Source organism: Cygnus olor, chromosome 17 (assembly GCF_009769625.2).
Source record: "Cygnus olor isolate bCygOlo1 chromosome 17, bCygOlo1.pri.v2, whole genome shotgun sequence".
Taxonomy (NCBI): Eukaryota; Metazoa; Chordata; class Aves; order Anseriformes; family Anatidae; genus Cygnus; species Cygnus olor.
This window is the reverse complement of record NC_049185.1, coordinates 15,293,657-15,315,497: the sequence shown is the minus strand read 5'-3', so window position 1 is coordinate 15,315,497 and position 21,841 is coordinate 15,293,657. Positions and strand designations below refer to the sequence as shown.

General features: G+C 38.3%; 1 protein-coding gene across 2 annotated transcripts in view; it reads left to right on the top strand.

Annotated features, from left to right (window-relative positions):
• Positions 1-124: 124 nt before the first annotated feature.
• TTC28 (tetratricopeptide repeat domain 28) overlaps positions 125-21,841 on the top strand; it is a 169,067-nt gene continuing 147,350 nt past the window's right edge. For both annotated transcript variants that reach the window (XM_040576632.1, XM_040576631.1), the window contains exons 1-2: positions 125-266; positions 6,517-6,795. In XM_040576632.1, the coding sequence (XP_040432566.1) occupies positions 174-266; positions 6,517-6,795 (372 nt within the window). In that variant the 5' untranslated portion in view covers positions 125-173. The remainder of the gene's footprint in view (positions 267-6,516; positions 6,796-21,841) is intronic.

Genomic DNA, 21,841 nt, shown 5'->3' with positions numbered 1-21,841 from the left:
CCGGCCGGGGCCCAGCCCCGGGGGCGGGGCCGGGGCCGGGGCCGGGGCCAGTGCGGTTCCCCTCAGAGTCGGGGCCCGGAACGTGGCGCCGCGGGCCGGGTGGCTGGGGCGGGATCGGCCCGGCGGGGGGCGGCGGCGGCCCCCAAAGGAGGCGGAGGAGGAGCCGCAGCGCGATGGAGCAACAGGCGCCGCCGTCCGCCCCGCCGGGGGCCGGAGCGGGGGGCCGGGCTCGGCGGCGGCGGGAGCGGGACGCGGAGCCTCTGCGGGTGAGTTGAAGCCCGGCCGGCGGGAGCGGCCCCTGGGCCCGGCCGGCCGTCTCCCTCCCGCCTCCTCGGCCGCTTGGCGGCGCGGAGGGCGGGCCGGGCGCGGTCCGTGCCTGCGGGCGTCGCAGGGAAGTTGCGGGGCGCGGGCGGGAGCAGCCTCGGCCCCGGCGTTTGCCGCCAGCTGCGTCGCGCCCGCGGGGCCGGCGGCGAGGTGAGGAGCGGGGCAGGGCGGCGGCGGGCGGGGCGGCTTCCCCCGGCCGGGCGGACGTGCCGAGGGGAAAGCGGCGGCGGCCGGCGGGTGCCCGGGGTGGGGGCGGAGGGGCTCTGGAGCCGTAAGGCCTCGGGTATGGCCGCGGTCGCCTTGCCGAGCGCTCGCCGCGTCTCGCCCTGGACTTTCTGCGGAGCCGAGAGCGGCGCCTCCCGGCTCCGAGCCCCCCGTCTCGGCCGGCAGGGCCCGCGCCGCCCCCCAGCCCCGCCGCCGGCACGGAGCGGCCCCGCGGGCCGGGGGGGGCTCAGCGGGCGCCCGTCCGGCTGCGGTGCCGGCAGCGGCGGGCGGCGGGCGAAGGGCGCTGAGATCGCCAGTGCGGTGTGTGGGTAACGGAGGCGAAGTGCCCGGGCTTTCCTCGCGGGCGGACCGCTGTTTCCACATACGTGTTCTAGCATGCAGTTGGCTGGAGCGTGCATCTGTGTGTGGAAGAGAGCACGGGCATCGACGTCAACGTCACATTCTCAGTGGTCTCTTGAATAAGCGAAAACTAAGCTTATTTTTAAAACTGTGAAACTTTTTTGCTAAGTGCATCAGATGCGTATTTGTAGCACAGCAGAGCTTATCACCCTGACGGAACTCATGATACAGGCATTGTCAAGCGACTGTACCTCAACTAGACGTGCCAGGTAGTGAAAAAATGGTCAGTAACTTGATTATAGGGGCTTTGCTATGGACAGCATTTGGAATCAGGAGGTGCATCTTGGATGCAGTTCTGTTTGTTCACTGGGTTAAGGTTAAAATGTCCCTGCCTGCAGCCTGTGCTCCCGTAGTTTGATGTTGCAGCCATAGGAACATCCTTGGTCGTCTCTACTAAGCCAAGAGTTGAAGTGTCTGGGTTTCTATAGCTTTTTGTCCTTCTTTCTTAGGAGCTGTTCATGTTTATCCTTGGATGTCTTTTTATTTCTCTTGGAGGTACTGCACAGTCTTAGGCAATGTCATCCCTTTTGTGCTTTCTTCTGACGCTGAACAAGAGCTCCTCAGGTGCTAACAAAAATCCTTTATAGGTTCTTTGAAAAGAGTTTTTTGATAAATGGATAGATGGATTTGGCTTAAATATTTTTTTTTATTATTATTTTTTAAGCAGTAGGTTTAGAAATCTTCACTTTCTTATATTTTTTGGTCTGATATAAAGACACAGGTATGCGTTTTTGAAGTGCCAGGTCATACTAGTGTATATGACTACTGATTATTATTAATGACAGCACAATTAATGATTGTTATTACTGATCCGTTGTACTATCTAAACCTTAGTTTTCTAGAGGTGAAATCCACTGCTGCAATAGTATCAGTCTGCATGTGTATTTCTGCTAAATACTGATCGAGCCATGTTTCCTGGCTTCTTCGCTGTATTTTGCCATGTTATCACCCTCTTGCCTGAAGTTGAAAATGCCTTTGCCTGAATGCCAGTTACTTCCATTCCTACCGGGCAGGTCCCTGGCGATAGGAATGCTGTAACAAGAGACTGAAGGTAAAGTGCCTGCCTGCCCGTAGGTGAGTGAGCGTTTTTATTGACGTCGTGCTTACAAACGTGTACTGGTAAGCGGCTTGTGTCTACTCAGAGAAGAAATCAGTCATGCTACAGCAGTTGAATGACTTGTTGCAGATGACAAAATCCTGAGAGGGTGTACACTTGCTTCTATACCAACTCCTCCTGAAGTGTCTTTCCTGTTCAGACCTGGCTTTTGCTTATTGTTGATTTATCTATTTGTCATTAGTGTGTCTGTCTGCCTGTGGCTAGCTGACAGTTAAGACTCCTCACTGATAATGAAATTTACAATTTAGTTATTATTCACGATTCAAGATGTTATGCTCCCTTTAGCTTGTATTCAATCTTTCTCTTACGTTAATGGTAGATCATTTGGATAGCCATAGGTGCAAGCGCTTCTTTGACCTTAGGAGGTCAACTTTCATTACTTTTCTGTGTGTCAGTGTCATATTCACTATCTCTTATTGAGAAAATGAGCTCCTTTCTGCTTTAATTTCTCTTTCTTCTTTGTCTTAGTTTTTGTTACTATCCATTTTCTCTGTACTGTCTTCACTCTGTTTCTCCTATTCTTTAAGAACTTCTACACTTTCACGCTCTTCCTTCTAAAAGATTGACAGTAACATACTTTATGTAGATGCTGAAGGGACTCTGTCCCTTATCTATAAGATGAATCTCTAATGAGATTAGTAGGGACCTGTAAAATCTGTACTTCTGAGTTTGTTTTAGGCTTTCAGCATGCTCAGACACAAACGTGAATTTGCATTCATTGATTTACTTCTGAAGGTTATCTCTGAAACCAGTGAAGCTAGAACCCTAAGTATTCCCTACTCGGTTTGTCTGTTGTGCAAACTGCATAAATGGACTGTGCAAGGCAGATGTTGCCTATGTCCTGTATGTTTCACATTATTGTGCTGAAGTTTCAGTAAGTATATGCTGTGTTCCAGCTGCTTTTATAGTGGAAGTATTCTGAATATACAAAACTTAATAATATCTACATCTTATATTGCTAGAATATTTTTTTTCCTTCTGGCATTTTCTGAGTTAAAATATTTGTATTAAGTTTAATAAGCTATTCGATATTTTAGTTCCTTAAATATGCTTAATGGAAAAGTTTGTAAAGTGAGGGTAACTGGTGATTTACATGAGAAAAGCTAACTTTTCAAATTTCATGACAATGTACCATAAGAACAAAATCAAATATAGCAACCCTTCTTATCAGGCTTATCTTTAGTAACAAATGATATGAACTTATTGAGCATTCAAGATACATATGTAATCTGGTGTTCAGTAGCTTTCTATGAATTTCTTTCATGTTCTTAATTACTTTTTTTTGAGTCTATTATCAGTATTGTTCTTTGTAACACCTGGAATGATTCTGTATTTTAACTATACCACATGTATAAGTTTTACTTCACTTGTTTTTCTTTTATCTTCTGCCTGTTTGACACCTCTCTGTTCCTGTAAGGAATAGTGGATAATTGTTCCCTTTACCTTTGCTATGCTTTTCTTCATTCTATAGACCTATGACTTGCTTCTTTCAATTCTTTTTTAAGTTTCGTAGTCTTAGACTCTCTGTATTTGGAGATTGATCCACATCTGGTTATCTGTTACCCATCTCCTACCTTTTCTGCTTATGTACCTTTATATTCTTGTCTCGTGGTGGTGGGAACAAAACTGCAAATGGAATTTAAAATGCACTTCTTTCCACGGATTTTTAGAATGTCACAATTGTTTCCTCTTCCTTCTTTCTTTTACTGCTCTCTTTGACTGGTCATGACTACTGAGACTTTGTTTCCTGGAGAATTTTCCGGAGGTGTCTAGAGAGTCTTTTGTGAGGGACAAGGGTAAATTTAGGGCCAGTTATTGCAATAACAGCTAAGGATTTTTTCTTCCATCACTTTGCATTTACTGACACCGTGTGTCATCTTCTGTTTATTTCCCGGAATATACTGAAGATTGATCTGTGTTCTGGGCAGATAGTTTTAACATTTGGCTACTATTTTGTTTAATTAGCGTGCAGTTTCAGTAGCAAACATGCATGCTGCACAAACAGTTTGAATTAGGTCTCTGAGAAGCCCAGAAAGTTGTGTGCCACAGTCAGAAAATGAAATTGCCAATGTCTTGAATTCATTAGGCAAATTTGCCCAGAAATTTGTGAGTGGCATCCATGCTCTGCACATTCCCGTCTTTTCTCTCCCTAACATCCTTGCCAATATAACTTTGTATACGTTTCCTTTCCAATCCTGGTCTGATGACTGGTATATCTATGGTCAGGAAGCACGAGCAGACACCTGTGGAAGAGGCAGCAGGATACCATTTTAGAGTTTAGATAAGTTGTCTACATTGGTTGTTAATTCTTCAGAGTAAGGTAAAACATGCCCTTTTCCCTGTATGTGTCTGACCAGTGGTACACTGGGGAAAATTCCTCCTAATAAACCCTGCATGTAACTGACTGAGGCTTTGAAATTTCTTTTTCTGCAGTGAATCAACTCTCTGTGTAAATCATGGGGTCTCTGGGCTGTTACCATTCCTGGCACTTGGGTACTTCCCGGCTCCATTTCTCTATGATATGCCCTGCCATCCGTGGCTTTCTGGAAACTAATTAGCTTTCTCAGGGTTTCCTAATGTTTGGGCTTGAACATCTGCTCATGTGTAATAGTTGCTAGATCTTCATATTCTGTTTTTGCAGCTTCTCAGGAAAAGTCAAACTGACCATATGATGAAGTTTGTGGTCACAAACACACTTACAAATGTGTGAGTGATCCCTGCTTGTCATGAAGTGACATGTTCCCCTCGATTGTTTGGGCTGTTGCTCAAAGTAGGGCAATCTACCTGCTAGTACTTGAGAATATATGAAGCTGCTGTTTCTAAAGTTGATTGAAGTAGCAGATCAGTAGACCAGTGCTTTTTAAAGGTATACGGCATATTGAATTAATTTTCGAGGGTGCAGAAATTTGATTTTTATAGTTTTTGGTTAGTTTCAATTTAGACAGGACAAGAAATGCAAAGGAGATTTGGGGTGGATATTAGAAAAAATAGTTTCAAGATGAAAAACATGAAGCAGTTGAAATGAGATTTCCCAAGGAAAACAAGGAGTCAGCTTGAGTAGAGAAGTTTAGAAACAGTTTGGACAAACACCTGTCAGAAAAAAAAAATGAGTAGGAAGGAAAAGGAATAATAAGGAAGAGAAGAGATCAGTAGTTTCTAATTGATTGCTTTTTTGGTTGTTGTTGTTTGACTTGAGAAAAAAAAAAAAAAAAGAAAAAGCCTGTAGACCTTTATTGATACTTGAGACAGGAAGTCAATTTGCAGCTTGCTTCCCTTTCCACCCTAAAATGTGACTCAGCTTACTCTGGTAATGTATTTAAGCCAGGCAATTGTTGTGTTGTGGTAACAATATGTGATATTCTTAACCTTTTTCTGCCTGCAGAACTAAAAATGGAGAATACCTATTTCAACTATAGTTGAAATCTGCAGTCTGATCCTTTAATGACTACTTCCAAGTTTTGTTTCCATATATACATGTTACCTGTTGCCAAGTACAATTACTGTCATTCATAACTGTCTTTTAATCAGAGTTGTACAGTGGTATTCTTGATGAATTTTTGAGGCCCTTTGAGAGACAATAGGCAATACATGACAGAAACAGTTATTGACTGCTAATGACTGGTTGAGGACTAAAGAATGTTGAAAATTAGACAAGGAGAAAAGGTATACCAAAATCAATGGAACTAGGACTTTCTGCAGCTCATTTTACATCTTTTAGAGTTTTTTAATTAAAAGACTTAAAACAGTTTTTCTTAATTATTTTGTTTTGCCTGACTGATTTTGAGAATTCTGGAAGGGGGCTCTGCAGTGATGTCTCTTCCATTGCTAACATAAACTGTATGCCCTGCTAATCTCTGCAAGTATACCCAGTTCCACAGACTCATCCTTCTCTTCCCACTTAGGAACAATTTGCAGCTTGCAGTTGGCTGGATGTAGAGGTTTGTGAGCACATGTACCAGTGTAAGTTCTTTGGTTTGTAAGCAATTTATACATTCTTCTGTTGTCTGTGCATGCACGTACTTCTCTATGATCTGTGTATTGGATGGATATACTACCATCATCTTCTCATTCATACCTGCCATGTTTTCCAATAAACATTTTTACCTTGGGATTATGCTTGGTGTTGTAGAATCAAATTGTATGGCTGAGGAGCAAAAGCTTGTGGAGTGCAGAATACTAAAATAGACAACTAGTATTATGCCTGAAAAAGGTTTTATGTCTTCTGGAAGATATCCTTCATATGGAATAATATGATTTCTAAGGCTCTTTTTTGCTGCTTCTGTACCAAAAAAAGTCAAATAATGAACAATTAAAAAAAAAAAAAAGTGATTCTGCATTAATAGTGATGGCTTTAATTTCTTCTATAGTGTCTATAGAACACTATTTTTTTCTCTTTTTTTTTTGAGTAGCATTTCTTACCATTTACATGTAATTCCCCTCTTCCTCCACAGATTTCTTTCTTTGGATCAAAATCGTTTGGAAGAAGAAGTCCTGACAGCCCCATGTTGAGCAAAGCTGAATTTGTTGAGAAAGTTCGACAGAGCAACCAGGCTTGCCATGATGGTGATTTTCATACAGCTATTGTGTTGTACAATGAGGCTTTGGGAGTTGATCCTCAGAACTGCATTCTCTACAGCAACCGCTCAGCAGCCTACATGAAAATCCAACAGTATGACAAGGCCCTGGATGATGCAATCAAAGCACGACTTCTGAATCCCAAATGGCCAAAGGTAAGAAAGTATTACTTTTCTGGGGAAATGACAACTCCACCAGGAATATGTTCATATTACTAATGTAATGTAGACAACTGCAAATACTTCTATATTAATGGCTGCTTTTGCTAAAAGCTGCTAATAATAATCATTTGTGTTTGAAAGTTGTTTAACTTGAATTTCCTGCTGGCTATTAAACTGTTCTCTGTGTTTGGGGTATGATTCTATCTTACTACTTTAAACTAGCATTGATTTTTGGTTGTGAAGACCAGACATCTCTTTTAAAAGTAGTCAGCTTTGAGTAGCATCCAGGAACATTTTTCTTGTGAAGTTTCTTGAGGTGTAGCATGGAGATTCTTATTAATAATGGAGCAATAAAGCCTTTCAAAATAGCGTTCAAAGAGTTTTTGTGTATATTGTGGATAAACGTTTTAAGAAATGCATACCTCAGCATTCTTAGTAAGATCTTATTATGCAAGGAAACATTTTGTAGAGTAGGTGGTGTTGGTTGCCTGTTTCCTCTGAGACTGCTTCTCACCAGCTGCTGTTGATAGCTTCAGTAATTCTGACTCACTGTTGGCTAGTCCAGAGCCATCCCTTTAGATGCCAATCAATTTTAGTAGAATGTACTCCAGATTCCATTTCTCCCATCAATCTCTCACACAGTCTTACTAGTCACTTTAGCTATAGATGCAATTTAAGACCAGATTGATCACCCAGGTTCCTCTCCTCAGAAATTATGTCAGGTAGCAAACATAATGTTCTCCATCAGCTGAGTCCAAACTATTGAAGTTATGTTTCCTTTTATATGTAAGCAGATCACTGGAAGTCCTGTATTCTTTTTTTCAGTTGTTTATTAGCTTCTAGAAAAAATCATGCCTCCCTGTCCCCTCCCCATCTTTTGGTCAAAAGTTGTTATCTTAACTTTAGGATATATTGAAACAGGAAACTTGTAATTTTACACTCTTAAGTTTTTTTGTTTGTTTGTTTTTGTTTTAAGACCAAAAAACTGCTTAAATAAAATGTTATTAAAAGTGTTTTCTAAAGCTCTCCCACTCATAATCACAAAAGGAAGACCATGGACCAGGGAAAGGCCTTCCCTTTTGTCGATTCTGTTTTGTGGGGTTGCCATCTTGCATTGCAGCACTTTTATTTTTCACATTTGATTTTCATGTTTAACCAACGTACTTTTATTTCTTTTCACTTTCATACCACTACTTAATCTTTCTCCAAGAGTTTTAGTACGTTCTCTCTGTTGTTTGTACTGAGCCTCTGCAATTTACAGTTTGTATCAGTTCACATAAGCAAGAAACTCCTGCTTTGGTAGGGTGATGACTTACAACCTTGTAAGCTTCTTTTTTTCCTTTTCTATTTTTAAATCTCACTAACTTCTGTCTTATGTTACAGAATATCATAAAAGATTTTACATAGTTTATGTGAAGGACTGTTAAAAAAAGAAAATTGCATTATTTTTTTCAGTCTCTGGATTTCCAGGTCAGCTGTCTGAATACAAGGAGTTAGAGTATAAAAACAGTGGTATATTTGTATAGTTTTGTATCCTATTTTTAAGAAGTCTGGTAGTGATTTGCTATAGAGCTCACTTAGATGAAAAATTATGAAAAGACTTCATAAAAGAATATTCTCAAAATACGAGTTGCAGACAGTTGTACAACAAAACCTTTGAAACGAATCATTGGAATAGATTTGTGGATCAAAAGAGAAAATAAAATGGAATAGAAGATTTACTAGCTAAAGGCTGGCTGTGCTAAATGAAGACATTGTTATCAGTCTATCAAATACAGAAATCATAGAATATGTATAGATCAATCACTAAGATGGAACAGTAAAAAACAAACCAAAACAAAACCATTTTTTAACATAAGTGAGCCTCTTGTTTCAGAGAAGACCAGAAAAAATTATTGAATTAAAACTTAATGAATATTATTAGAACTTATTGATTTAAAAACATGAAATAGTAACTATTTTGATTCTATTTTTGCTATTAAGCATCCACCTGACCTTGAACAAACTCTATTTCTTTGTTTATTCTTTTTTGTACGAAAAGATGAGGAGATACTTTTACAGGAAATTATTTGAGCCTTTTTGGTGGAAAAAGCAATGGAAGACTTAAATGTTGTTATAATATCTGTTCTTGCATTATTGGATCGATATGTAAAGGATATCTTGCTCCATGATACAAAATGTTTGTATCCTTGGAAAATTACTATCAATGAAAAATAAAAAAGTCAATGTAGCTTTTGCAGGCTTTTTGTCCTGTGTGAAGGACAATTTCCTATTTATTTCTCTTCACATGCCCTTTCATGTTCTTTGTCAGTGTGCATTTTTCTCCCCAATTCTCCGAGTTATTTAAGTGCTCAAGTGAAAAAGACAATTTTTTAAATAAATAATTTGTTTTCTTTGTTTCAAATAGTCTATGACTGGGAATGGCATATTGGGAGTCGAAGTTATTAAAGTATCTATCTTGACATAGAACTGGGACTTTATCTTGTTTTAAGGATTTTTTTTGGTATGGCTTTTATTCTCAATGTCATCGGAAAGTTTACCTTTTATTCCTTGAGAAGCTAGGATATTTTTCACCAGTATGTTTTGTTAAAGGGTATAATTGTACGGATATGACAGTGAAAACTGGTTCAGTGATAAAAAGCTAGATGAGTAGACTTAAGGTTCATATTGGTGACAGAACTAAATTTAGTACTCTATCACTGCATTTGCAATTATTTAACAGTTTAACTAAATAGACGTATAAGTTAAAATACTAGTTACGATGAATAGAACTGAAATACTGAAATCTGTTGGTGATTTTTTTCCTGTTTAGAATTAATTTGTTGTAGTTCAGTTTCCGTAAATTATCAGCAAGAGCAAAGGAAAGGGTCAGTATCTAGAAAGATAAGTTGAACTTCTTCTCGAAAGCACATGCCTACTGATGCTGAAAACCACACCTCTTAGCTAAGCTATATTAATTTTTGGAGCTATTACCTGAGAAAGAGTGATTCTGTCTGCTTTCAACGCATCAGCATCAACTGCCTGAGTGTTATTAACGTAGGTCAGTGCAAAAGATAAACACTGATTAACTGTCATTACCAGTATGAGATGACTATTCATCTGTTTGTAGATGGTGATGAATTCTGCATCTCTCTAGAATGAGCTGTATTTTACAGAGGGCGTTTTCTGGGGGGGAGCATTTCTGTGAAAAGGAGACTGAAAATTGCTGGTACAGTAGAGGAGTTTTGGCGTTCGCAGTAGCTGGAGCTCTTGGGTAACTCTTCTTCTTTTACGGAAAAAGCTCAGAGGAGTCATCGTTTCTTTTTTTTTTTTTAATTATTATTTTGTTGAAGGACACAAATATAAATGAGCTTTCTGCCTGAACTGGAAAACAACTTTCTGTGCAATGAGGCAGAGGCAGGTAGACAGTCCTGACTGCTGAGGGGTGGTGGTGATGTTGGTTTGTGTCCCTTCACTCCTGTTTTACTGGCAAATAAATAGGGTGCCTTCCTTTCCGCCACCATACAGTTGCTCTCCTCTGAGACTACTTTGTGAAATACCAGTCATCCGTGTTCCAGTGGTATCAGTAGGAATGCCAGGTAGCATTTATGTGCTTCCTCAACTGTTTCTGATTATTGGGAGCAGTGCTTATCCAACAGAAGTGCTTTGGAAGTCACATCAGAGATGGGAGATCCTGGTAAGGAGGAAGTTAAGTTTGGGTGGTATGTTTTCCTCGTTTAAACAGCTAGGTTTTCTAAAACGCGTACTTCTATTTTTATTACACAATTCTTTTAGATTAAAAAAAAAAAAGGAAAAAGTGTACTTTGAGGGCTAATTAACTAATCAGATATTTTTTGAACACAGAAATTTTTAGGTTGTATTGTACTTCCGAAAACAGAAAATATGCAATGGTGCTTATAAAGTTGGTATGGATCTAGATGATTGTTAGTCAAATAGTTTATGGTGGTGTGCCTACATAGCACATGGAATTTTGCGTGTGTGTGTATGAGGCTTCTCAGTATGAGATAGTGGGAAGGCACTGTCTGAAGTTGAATGCTTATGTTGCATATTTTATCATCAAAATCTGCTTTATAATTATTTTAAAATTCTGTTTGGTTCCTTTTGATAGAATGTAGTTGGGAAAATTTGAAACATGCATCCAAAACCTAAGCAATTTTATTAATTAGCCAGAAGAGGGAGCTTAACAGATGTAACTCATAGTTTCCATGAAAAATCTGAGTTTTAAATACAGAACCCAGTCTCCTTTTATTTAAGGAGTTCAAAACTGGATAGCTTTTGAATCTAAGTTTTCTGAGCTTGAAGTTACTAGTTGTACATTTCTTTATTATCCTTTATCTTGGGTATGCAATTTGTTAATTATTTACTCAGTTAATTTTGTTAGCAGCATCTACAATTCTAATGGGGAATATCACAACTGGAATCTAGCATGTATTTGTAATAAATATATCTTTGTTCTGTAATCAAGGCAATGCATTAAGCTGATCCGTGCCTCAGAGGATGGCAAACATAAACAAAACAAAAAACACAGTGAAATAAATCTGTGAAATGGGAAAACAGAAAGGAAGAAAGTGTTTGCTTTTGCTTTCAAACACAGTTGTTTCACCTTGAATTTTCATACAGCTTTTATTTCCAGTCAAGGTCCTGAGTTAATTCAAGTTTTGATGCTCCCCACACCCCCCCAGTTCTCCCAAAATATTTTTCGTGAGATCCTAACTGTGAGCATTTGTTTTGAACACTACAAAATCTGAGCAATGTTCCTGAAAAGTGACATAACTTTGTTTACCTTCTTTCTGCACCACTAGGGCACACTAGTGTACTGTATGCCCAGAACAAGCTCTTAGAGATATATGCTCCCATTGCAATTATCTTCTTATGAACTTAAAAAATAAAAAAGACTACATTACGAAAAGCTGTGCCTGAAAGTCTTTATCTTAACACAGCTTGCCTCTCCCAGCCTTGAAATTGGTCTTTAAAGCATTCAGTGTTTATTAATAAGCAAATATATTTATACAAATACATCTGCTTATTTTTTTTGCAACTTTAAACTAAATATGGACAATGAGAAAGTGATTAAGAAATATTCTGATCTGTAGCAGATCAGAATAATTTGCTACAAGTCTTATGTTGTGTGACTGTTTATTTCAGTGGTACATAAAACTAATGTTTTTAGTGTTTGTCTGAGAGGATTGGCTTATAAGTCCTACTATTTTCAAAATACGTTGTGTAAATATCATTGAGAAATTAAAAGATAACAGAATATTTCAGGAATTAAATAGTATTTTGGGAATACCCACAGGCAAATCAGATTAGGCTCATTTTGTTCTTTTGATATCATGCCAAATGGTTTTCTTTGTTTTGCTGTTGTTCTGGCTCTAGAGAATTTTTATTCAGTTACTCAAGCTGCACAACTATGTAAAGAATCCTAGATATGGTAAACGAGAAATGAGGGATATGTTCTGTTACTCTGACATCTGAACAGTCTCTGCTTGGTTCTTGGTGGCGTTACGGATATAGGTTTTATTGTGTTTTTATCCTCAAACTAATGAAAGATATACTGTGGCTTAACTGGTTTAGATTTGGGTCTAATTCTGTGTTAAAATTTAGATTTCACTAGTAGTTGCAAATGTATAGTAATTCATGCTTCAGATATAGAAAAATAGCTGGTCTCAGTGTTACGGTAGCTAATATGTATGTATTGAAATGTCTACTCCTAATAAGAAAATGAAAACAATTCTATAAGGTACATTTTTACTTACCCTCAAGTAAAACTGTTCCACTGCATGTTGTAGGGTTAGCTTTGGAGAGTTTCTTAAGACTTGTGGCATAAGTTTAGTTGCCTAACTAAACTTTTCTTGGAATTTTGGCTGTTTGTTACTAATGTATGCTATAGACAAACAAGCATATTAAAAGTACAACACAATTTTTGTTTTTGAGATAATTTTGTCTACATTCTGCAAGATACTTGTTTAAAACAGTTTATATGAAAAATTATTCAAAATGTAATGCAATTATAAATAGAAATATTTTGCTTTCTTGAACCTGCAGGATCCGTGTAGACCTAGTTTAGCTGGGTGGGCTTTATTTCAAAAAAATGTTAATTCCACAATCTAATTCCAAATCTCTAAATGCCATCAATGCTTTTATCACTTTTTTTTTTTTTAATAGGTGAGCTGGAAAAACGGGGCAAGTTGTATAGGAAGAGCTGTGAGTTGCTCCAGGGAAAGAAATGCTGAGTGAAGAAATGAGGGTAGACAGCGGGGGGTAGCAGAAATGGTGGCTGTTCTGAATAATATGTGGAGGTTCTACTTTCTGAGGCAGACCAGCCAAAACCTAAGGAATGCCTAAATGTATGTTAATATACTCTGTCTTTGATCATTACTTCTGGTCACGAGAGTTCTTTTTTTTTTTTTCTTTCTTACAGAAAGAAGCATGCTTGTAGATCCCATTGCATCTCTTATTTGACTCTTTTGAGTTGCTGTAGCGTCATGCTGTTTTATTTGTTAGTAATATTCTCTTTCTGAATAATGTGGGGAACATGGAAGAAGACTTGCTATTAGTTGTACCGTATTGAGGCTTTTCTCTTCAGAAAAGAAACGATCAGTTAGATTTGGAGATGAAATTGTTGCCCAGTGCCTTTGGTGCCTTAACATTTTGTACCGCTGAGGACCTTCCATCTTCCACTCGTGACCTGCATTTCTTTCACAGCTCTGCACACTGTAGTGGCTGTTTCCCAGCCTCTGGGCTTCCCTTGTTCTCATGCTGTTGTTCTCACTGCCTTGCATCTGAAAGCCCTGACATGTGCACGTTCACATATGATCTTCCAAACTCTCTCATCTTTCCCCCTTTTTCCCCTTCTCTTCCCACCCCTCCCCCAAAGTATCAACATTTATTGTGCCACACAGTCAGTTAATGACTGGCTTTTTTTTTTTTTTTTTTTTTTTTTTTTTTTTTTTTTTTACAGAATTGACTAATGTTTTGGAGATATCTCCTATTTGGCTTTTGTGCAACTGGCATTGGAACATCTTTCTAGAGTTCTCTTATTTGTTGTAAGACAAGCTAAACTGAAGACAATGGGAAGCCTGGCTAAATATGGCTTTCAAACGTTGGCCTTTGGTTACCTTTTGTGGTAGTGAAGTTGTCAGAAGTATAGAAAACTGAATGCATTTATAAAAATATGAGTCATGGCTTGAGTGATCTAGCATGACTCTTTGAAAGTATGCTGTTTATAACAGTGCTGCTTTGTATGTTCTGTATGTTAAAGATGCATGGAATACATTCTGAGGTAACACTTAAAATATTTTTTCCAAAATATTTGAAGAATAGTTTGAATGATTAATTTCTTTCTGTTATTTGAAGTGGCAACATTCTGTGTGGCAAAAAGACAAATTATCAGCAAAGGTCTGTGTTCTAGCTTTTAAATGAACATAAAGTTTTCCAAATCCTATTCTTCAGTTTAGTTAGACTCCAAATGTCTGGGTCTGCAGCCATCAAAAATGCTTCAGATCTAACAGTTGTTTGAGTATGTGTGTCACATTTAATTGTCTGGGCTTGACTGTGTCTGTCGAAATATGTGGAGTGCACCAGATAGTATGTACTTAACCTGTTCATTGGGTTTACTCTGATAGACCCAGCTATGTAAAGTAGTGTTTGTTACATGTGGTCTCTCTTTAATGAAAGATGCAGTATTTTCTGTTGCACTTCTCAGGTATTTTTACTTGAATCTTTATTTTATAAAAGAGACACATTAAATACAACACTTACTATTTGGTAGAGCAACATTTATGTTTAGTTTGTCTTCATATTAAAGAAAAAAAGGAGGATTTTTTTCATTACCTCCTCCCAGAAATCTTCCGTCCTCTAGCTGCTGTTTTTAATAACCTCTGTGGGAGGCTCGTTCCAATATCCACATTCTCTGAGATTTTATAAAGCATTTTCTGAGTTCAGGGTTTCTTTGGGGGGTGGGGAATGACAACGTCTTGGAGAATAAAATTTTCTAGTATTACAGAATCACAGCATTGCTGAGGCTGGAAGGGGCCTCTGGAGATCACCTAGTCCAGCTCCCCCTGCTCAAAGCAGGGTCAACAGCTGGTTGTCCAGGACGTTGTAGCGAGGTATCTAAATTTTACAGGATAACTCGTTCTTATGATAAAACAATGAAGAGGCATCTGGACAAATTGAAAGGTGACATATTTTAAACGGATGCAAAGAGATGTTGTTTTCAGATAATCTATTCTTGGTCTGTGGGAATTGATTATGGCAGGATATTATGCCATTAGTTTAGCCATACTTTAAAAGTATTGGAAACTTACAAACGAGAGTATCAAAATTGCAAGGAATTCAGAGAGGAGGAAATGGATGAGAAATAAGATTTCATTTTGGGGGATATTAGCTATTCATTAGTGCAAAATTTTGAGGGGAGGAAGGAACAGGTTAATTTAGGCCTTCTTGTTAATTTAGAGTTCTTGTTCCTGTGTCATTCTCAGAATTGTCAGTTGCAGAAAGCAGTTTGTAGTGACTAGCCTTGATTCAGCACTGGTCTTATCCATTGCTTGAGCTCCTAATTATGTGCTTCAATTTGTGTTAGGACGAAAACATAAAATATTTGTTAGGTAGCGAGTAAACACTTCCGCTGTTATATTAAAATACGGTGTCTTAAATGCATTTTGTCGTAGTTGTATAGATACTCCCTCATGTTTCTGAGGACCAGGATTTTGGGTGTTATGCATGTTGGTTGTGTTTGCTTTTCAAAACAGGTCTTTTATTCTTTTGAACTAACATGTTAATTTGATCTTCTTGATGAATAGGTAGAATGTTTGTTTTTACAAATGTACAGGTATAAGCTGAGACTGAATACTTCCTTGAGTCAAGTTTAGAGATGTTAGCTTGTCTCACATACCCAAATGAATTTTGCTTATTATGGGGGTGCAGCAGTCTTGCAGCTTGAGGATGCCCTCTTCTGCTCATGTCAGTGACAAAGCTGCGCTTGATTCTGGTCACGTATGGTTGTGCTGAGATGTATGTGTACTGTTGTTTTTTGGAATCATGATTTTCAGTTCACATTTTGAGATGGTATCTGAGGTATACTTAAGCATAGTCATTTAAGAATTTGCTGCAAGTTTACAGGCTGTGACTGTTTTTGTAGCAGTAAATACAGAGATGTCCTGATTGCGTACTTGGGCAGTGCTTGGTTTCCACAGTCTGAGTCACATAGTAATTGCCAGGGACAGTTTTGCCTTTAAGATTTGTCATATTTAACTTTCTGTTTGCTTTTTTATAGCAACATTAAACCAAACTTTCCAAACAAAGAAAACAAACTTGTCTAGTATGCATTTTGCAAGCCACCAAAGCTTACACAGCCTAGATTACATTCATACCAAAAGAATCATTCTATAAATTAACTTTTAAAAACAAACAAACAAAATTCCCAAACAAACAAAAACCTGTAGTGTGCATAGAGCTTAAGAGTAAATGTTATTGTAGCTTTGTCTAAGTATTGTGAAATTTTCTAACTGCAGAAGTGCTTTCTGCATGTGATGAACTGGGGAAGGAGAGATTAAAAAGAAAATCTGTAATGGGAAATCACAGCCTTAGAGGCATGTATGGGCATTTGATTAAGGTAATCTGTGTTGAGGTGTCAGCAAAGGAAGCAGTACGACACAGTGCTGCAATGTTTTTTCCTCTAGTATTCAAAGGGCCTAACAGGAAAAAAAAAAAAAAAAGCTGCCTTTATTGAAAATAAGTGAACTTTTACATCATTCCAGTTCTCAGACTACAGGAAAAAGTGACAAACATGTGGCAGAATAAGAATAAATTTGTATATGTCTTTATACCTAATTAAGAAGAACAGAAGGAGGTTTTAAGCACTCTCAGGGTTATCTTGATTTTATTTCTGAGTTTTGTGTGAGTAGAAGGATGTTGACTGAACAACTTAGTAACATCATCCTATTTGAAGCCCCAGATACTGGTGTTTGAGTATCAGTGTTCCATGAAGGGCATAACAGGTTGCTGAATGAGAGAGGGCCAACTTAGCCAACATTTTCAAAAGACAGGTCTCAGCAATGATCTGTGATTATGTGCAACTGTTTAAGCTGCAGAATGGGTCAAAACTTTGTTTCTCAAAACAGTGGCATTTTTCATGTCAAACTGTTTTTCAGCTGCGATACCTGTTAGAGAAAAGGTAAATACTCTGAAGAATTTAACTGACGCAAACAGAATGCACTATGTGTATGTAATCTAAAAGTAATGGCTCCCACTTTTCATCAGGCACAAGTTTCTCTTACTGATCTTTGGCTACCTCCTCTGCTTCATTTAAAAATGTGGCTTTGTATGTGCGGATGGAGAAGAAATTTGAAAGGCAGAACAGAAAGAAGAGGGGATTTTGAACCATGAGGCCTTTGGGTATTTGAAATGCAGAAGGGTTTCAGATATTGTCGTGTAACTGTAAGAGAATTCAGCAAAACAGCTTGCGCTGGTATTTTCTTAACTCACTCCAGCTGTTAATCATGTGACCAGCCCATTTAAAAAGAAAAGGGACATTTGCTCATCCTCTTGTAATTCTGACTGCTTGCATATCTTTAGAAATTTACCCACATGCTGTAGAAATCTGTAACCACCTAAAATTTTCTCAAAGAATTGCAAGTAAAATGTCCACCCTCAGTTGTGTGTAAAATTTTTAAGCAAAGAATGTGACTTGACCATATAACATTTTTCATGAATAGGCCTCTTGTTTTTAATTTGATGAGCAAGGAACTTTCCAGTCCTGTCCTCCTGCTTACAGTCTGTTTTTAATTTGCAGAAAGATGCATTCCATTTTTTCAGGCACAAAACTGTTTAACAGATTTTTTTGGCTTTGCTAGAACTTGATGTGTTATGTTATCCTGGGATTTGTGCGTTTGTTTCTATCTTACCGTCTCACAGAATCACAGCACAGTTGAAGCTGAAAGGACCTCTGGACATCGTCTAGTCCAGCCCCCACTGCTGAAAGCAGGTCTGGCTAGAGGAAGTTGTCCAGGACAATTGTCCAGTTGGGTTTTGAATATTTCCAAGGGTGGAGACTCCACAACCAGTCTGGGCAACTTGTTCCAGTGTTTGACCACCTTCACAAAAAAAAAGTTATTTGTTGTATTTAAATAGAATTTCTGGTATAGCAGTTTGTATCCATTGTCTCCGGTCCATTCACTGGATACTGCTGAGAAGAGCCTGGTTCCATCTTTTGTATTGTCCCCCTATCAGGTGTTCACACGCATTAGTAAGATGTGCTCCTCCACTGCACCTTTGCACCTTCTCCAGATAAAACATGAGCAGAGGCTGGCACCTCCAGTTATGATTGATATGCCAATCCCTTAGTCATCTTTGTGGCCTTTTTGCTGGACTTGGTCTAGTCTGACTCTTTCTTTCTTGTACTGGGGAGCCCAGAACTGGTCACAACACTCCAGATAAGTTCTTATCTTGTGTACTCATTCTATGTAGATTTACTTGTTAGTTGTTTTTTGCTGTTTTTATTGTTATTGCTGCGTATTGTGCCTTCTCCACATCCCTATTCTTTTCTCCTTTTTGAGTAATCCCTTTTTTTTTTTTTTTTTTTTTGCTGGTGGACTCAAGGTGGATCAGGTACCAAAGTGAGCATCACTAATGCAGTGGTGGAAGAATACTCTGTTTCTTTGTCTATTTACATACATTAAGACACTTTTACTTACATTTTCTTATTTCATGTCCTTGGTGGGGTGGTTGTCCGAATTTATAGAGTATGTTTTTTAGTGTGATTAAGGAGCTGCAGTTGTCTCAACTTTCTCCACTACCATTCCCCCTGTTCTTAGTGTTGTTTTCTGATGATACTCTTGAATAGAATGGCAAATGTGTGTACCCTTTATAGTAGGATGTGCTCATAATTTTTTCCCTGCATTTCAAATAACATTCTTACTGTCTGTAAAGTAGGTGGGGTAGTTCTGTTCTCATGTTACCCGTTGGGCATAGAGAGAGGAAGAGTGTATTTGTTCTGCTGTTTAGTGATACTTGTGCTAGTGCCAAGCCATGTTTTTGCATCCACATAACATGGTCTTGCTAGTGTGGATCTGAAAACAGCACAACTGCATGACCGTGGTCATGTAAACCAAGCTAAAATACCTGGCCTTGAGCATTAAATCACATGGATGTGTCCGTATTGTTCTTGGTTCTATACCTAGAACATCTGGACACACCTCAAGCAATTTTTCAAAGGTCAGGTGAGTCTATGAAATATTAAATTTAACACAGATTCTAGTCACTGGATCATCCTTTTCTGTATGAAGTTTTTTATCCTAATTAGATATTTAAATAATTAGTATCATGTAGTATTTTGGCAACTTTATGGAGTTACATTTTTCTTAATGGAATAATTCCAGTGCAATTGTGTTAACTTCTCTGCACCAAAAGTGAAGGTTATGATATAGCTAGGGGAAAGCTGCAGTGCAGATATGCTGTTTAGGTGTTCCTTCCCCAAAATTCTTAATACAGAGTAGCAGTAATGTAACATAGTAGGGGAAAAAACTAACACTCCTCACAATTTTATAAATCTAATAATTAAATAAATGTTCCCTGTGTATCTTGTAACAGTTGTCTTTCTGAGAAGAACATACAGGAAAAACTGTTCCTGTTTTGAGTTCTAAGTGACTGGATTAGAGTTTGAAAATGTTAATTGAGTCTCAGAATACTATAAATCAACACAATCTCTGAGCATTTACTGTAGGCTTTCATTATTCCTCTGCATTTTCTGGAACCAGTTTTTATATGGAAGAAAACAACTTGAAATTGTATTTTAAGGAATTGAGTTGCAATTTTTCTACTCATTCTAAATGCTGTAATGTAAAGTCCTCTTTCGGGAGGTAGTAGCATTTTACTGCACAGTTATCCTCCCGGTGTCAATTGAATGCTAGAACTAGTTATACTGCAGTGTAGGAATGGCACAGTGCTTTTTCTTCCTCACAGATCTGAACATGCAATGTTGAAATGCAGAACTTTTTAACTGTGACTGTAAAAAGGATTTCTGACATCCTTGATTTCTAATTAAGCTTGATTTGTAAGGGTAGGGGTTAAGAAAAAATATCTTGTTACCTGTTCATTGAGAGTCAGGCACAGAGCCACTGGACATAATTTTAAGAAACTTGGATTGTCTTCATCTAGTTACACAGTGCTGGATTTTGTACCGTGTAGTTTTAAACTAAAACCTTAACATCTGTTGTTACCTCTTTTTCTTAGCTTTTCAAACCCTGAGGAGTTACCAGGTGACTTTTCTGGTCAGCTTTCAGCTCTTCAGTGTTCTTTTTTCTCAGTTTGTTTATTCCAAGAAATGAGGTTTATTCCTTATTTTTTTTTTCTCAGCAAGGAGTGAGTTCCCTCATCTTGGGGATTCGTTTCTTTTGAAGCATTATCGTAGTGGTCATTAGTCTGCAGTTGAGGAATCATGAAGAATTATAACGAACAAAGCACACGTGAGAGGGCGCTCCTCACTTAGATATTTCAAAAGTAGTGATTCTAAGATCTAACTTCAGTTGTATACATATATTCACATTTTTTAGATATATTTAAGATAAATATTTTTCCAAAGTGCCTACTGTTCATAATGCTTTTCTTTTTCTTTGATTTTAAACTGGATATGGCTGGTATGCAAGTCCTAATAAATTGGGCTCCCTGAAATTGTGAAGCGTGTCACTGGTGCAGACGAATGGAAGGAGATCACCCATATCTTATACATGCTTTCTAGAATGGTTTGCTTTAAAATTTATGTAATGTATACAGATTTGTTTTTCTTTGCAGTGTCCCTCAGGTCTTTATTCCAATTTATCATTACTTTTTGGTACGTTTATGTTATTTGCTGTTGTGTTTAATCAAATCACAAACAACTGCACCTCAGATATTTTTTTGTTTTATTCTGTGGCAGATAGTCCTATTTTTTTAGGTGTTTAGCATCTTGGATTTATACTGACTCAGTGGATTTGTGATATAGCTCTGGCAACAGAAAGGCAACCCAAGGAGCAGCATTTGAGCAGCACAAGGAAGAGTCTCTTTAGACATTGTGGATTAAAGGTACTGCAGTGAAACTTCCTATTTTTCAGGAGCTGCCAATAGGTGGCTGTGTGGCAATAAAAAAACAGGAGGGGATTCTAGGATTCTGGGACTGGATTCTTCTGTAATAGACAAGAATGCCCCTGGAAACTAGCATTTCTTGTTTGGGTGTATAGTCTCATTATATCATGGCATCTCTTGACATGGGCAGGTCTCATCACAGGCCTGCTACCTCAAGCAGTCTCTGAGGAAATTAAATGAAATGGAGAGTTTGGAGGAACAAGTAGCCAAGAGAAAATAATAAAAATGGAGAAAGCAGAAAATCACCTTGACTAACAAGTCAGTAGTAAATGCTTAAGTATATATACAGTGTACTGCACAGGGACAAGATCAAGGAAAACCAAATAATTAGCAGTCAGGCTTGCTGAGAACTATGTAACATTGAAGGCATGTTACTTTGACTTACTGGCCTTTCAACAGGCACCAGGGATTTATTCAGGAAACAGTATTGCTACTATCTCACTTCCCTGTAGCTATGTAGGGTGTGAAGTACAGGTGGTAATGTAAACGTAGGAAAGGCAGCACAAGGCTAACTGCTTCACTAGATCTAGGCATTTTCTGACTGAAGACTGGCTCAAACTAATTAGAACAGGGAAGAAATTAGTAGCATTTCTTATTATTTCTATAAGTCTTTTTTTTTTTTTGTCTGAGAGCACTTTGGTCTTAGTCTCTAGTCTGAACTTCTAGACAAAGCATGTTGCATCTCCCTTTTGCTACAAGTATCTTTGTACATGTTTTCTCTTTTGCTCCAAAAGGTAAATGATAAAGCCCCTTCTGCCGTATGGAATGGCCGAAATAAATTACTAAAAGTTTGTCTATTATTCACCAATGGAGAATTTACCCTAATATCAAATAAATGAAGTTGAGCAGTATTGTAGTTTCTGTCATATAGTGAATAGATGCTCCAGTTTATTTTCTGTATTTAAGTTAGTTTTGAACT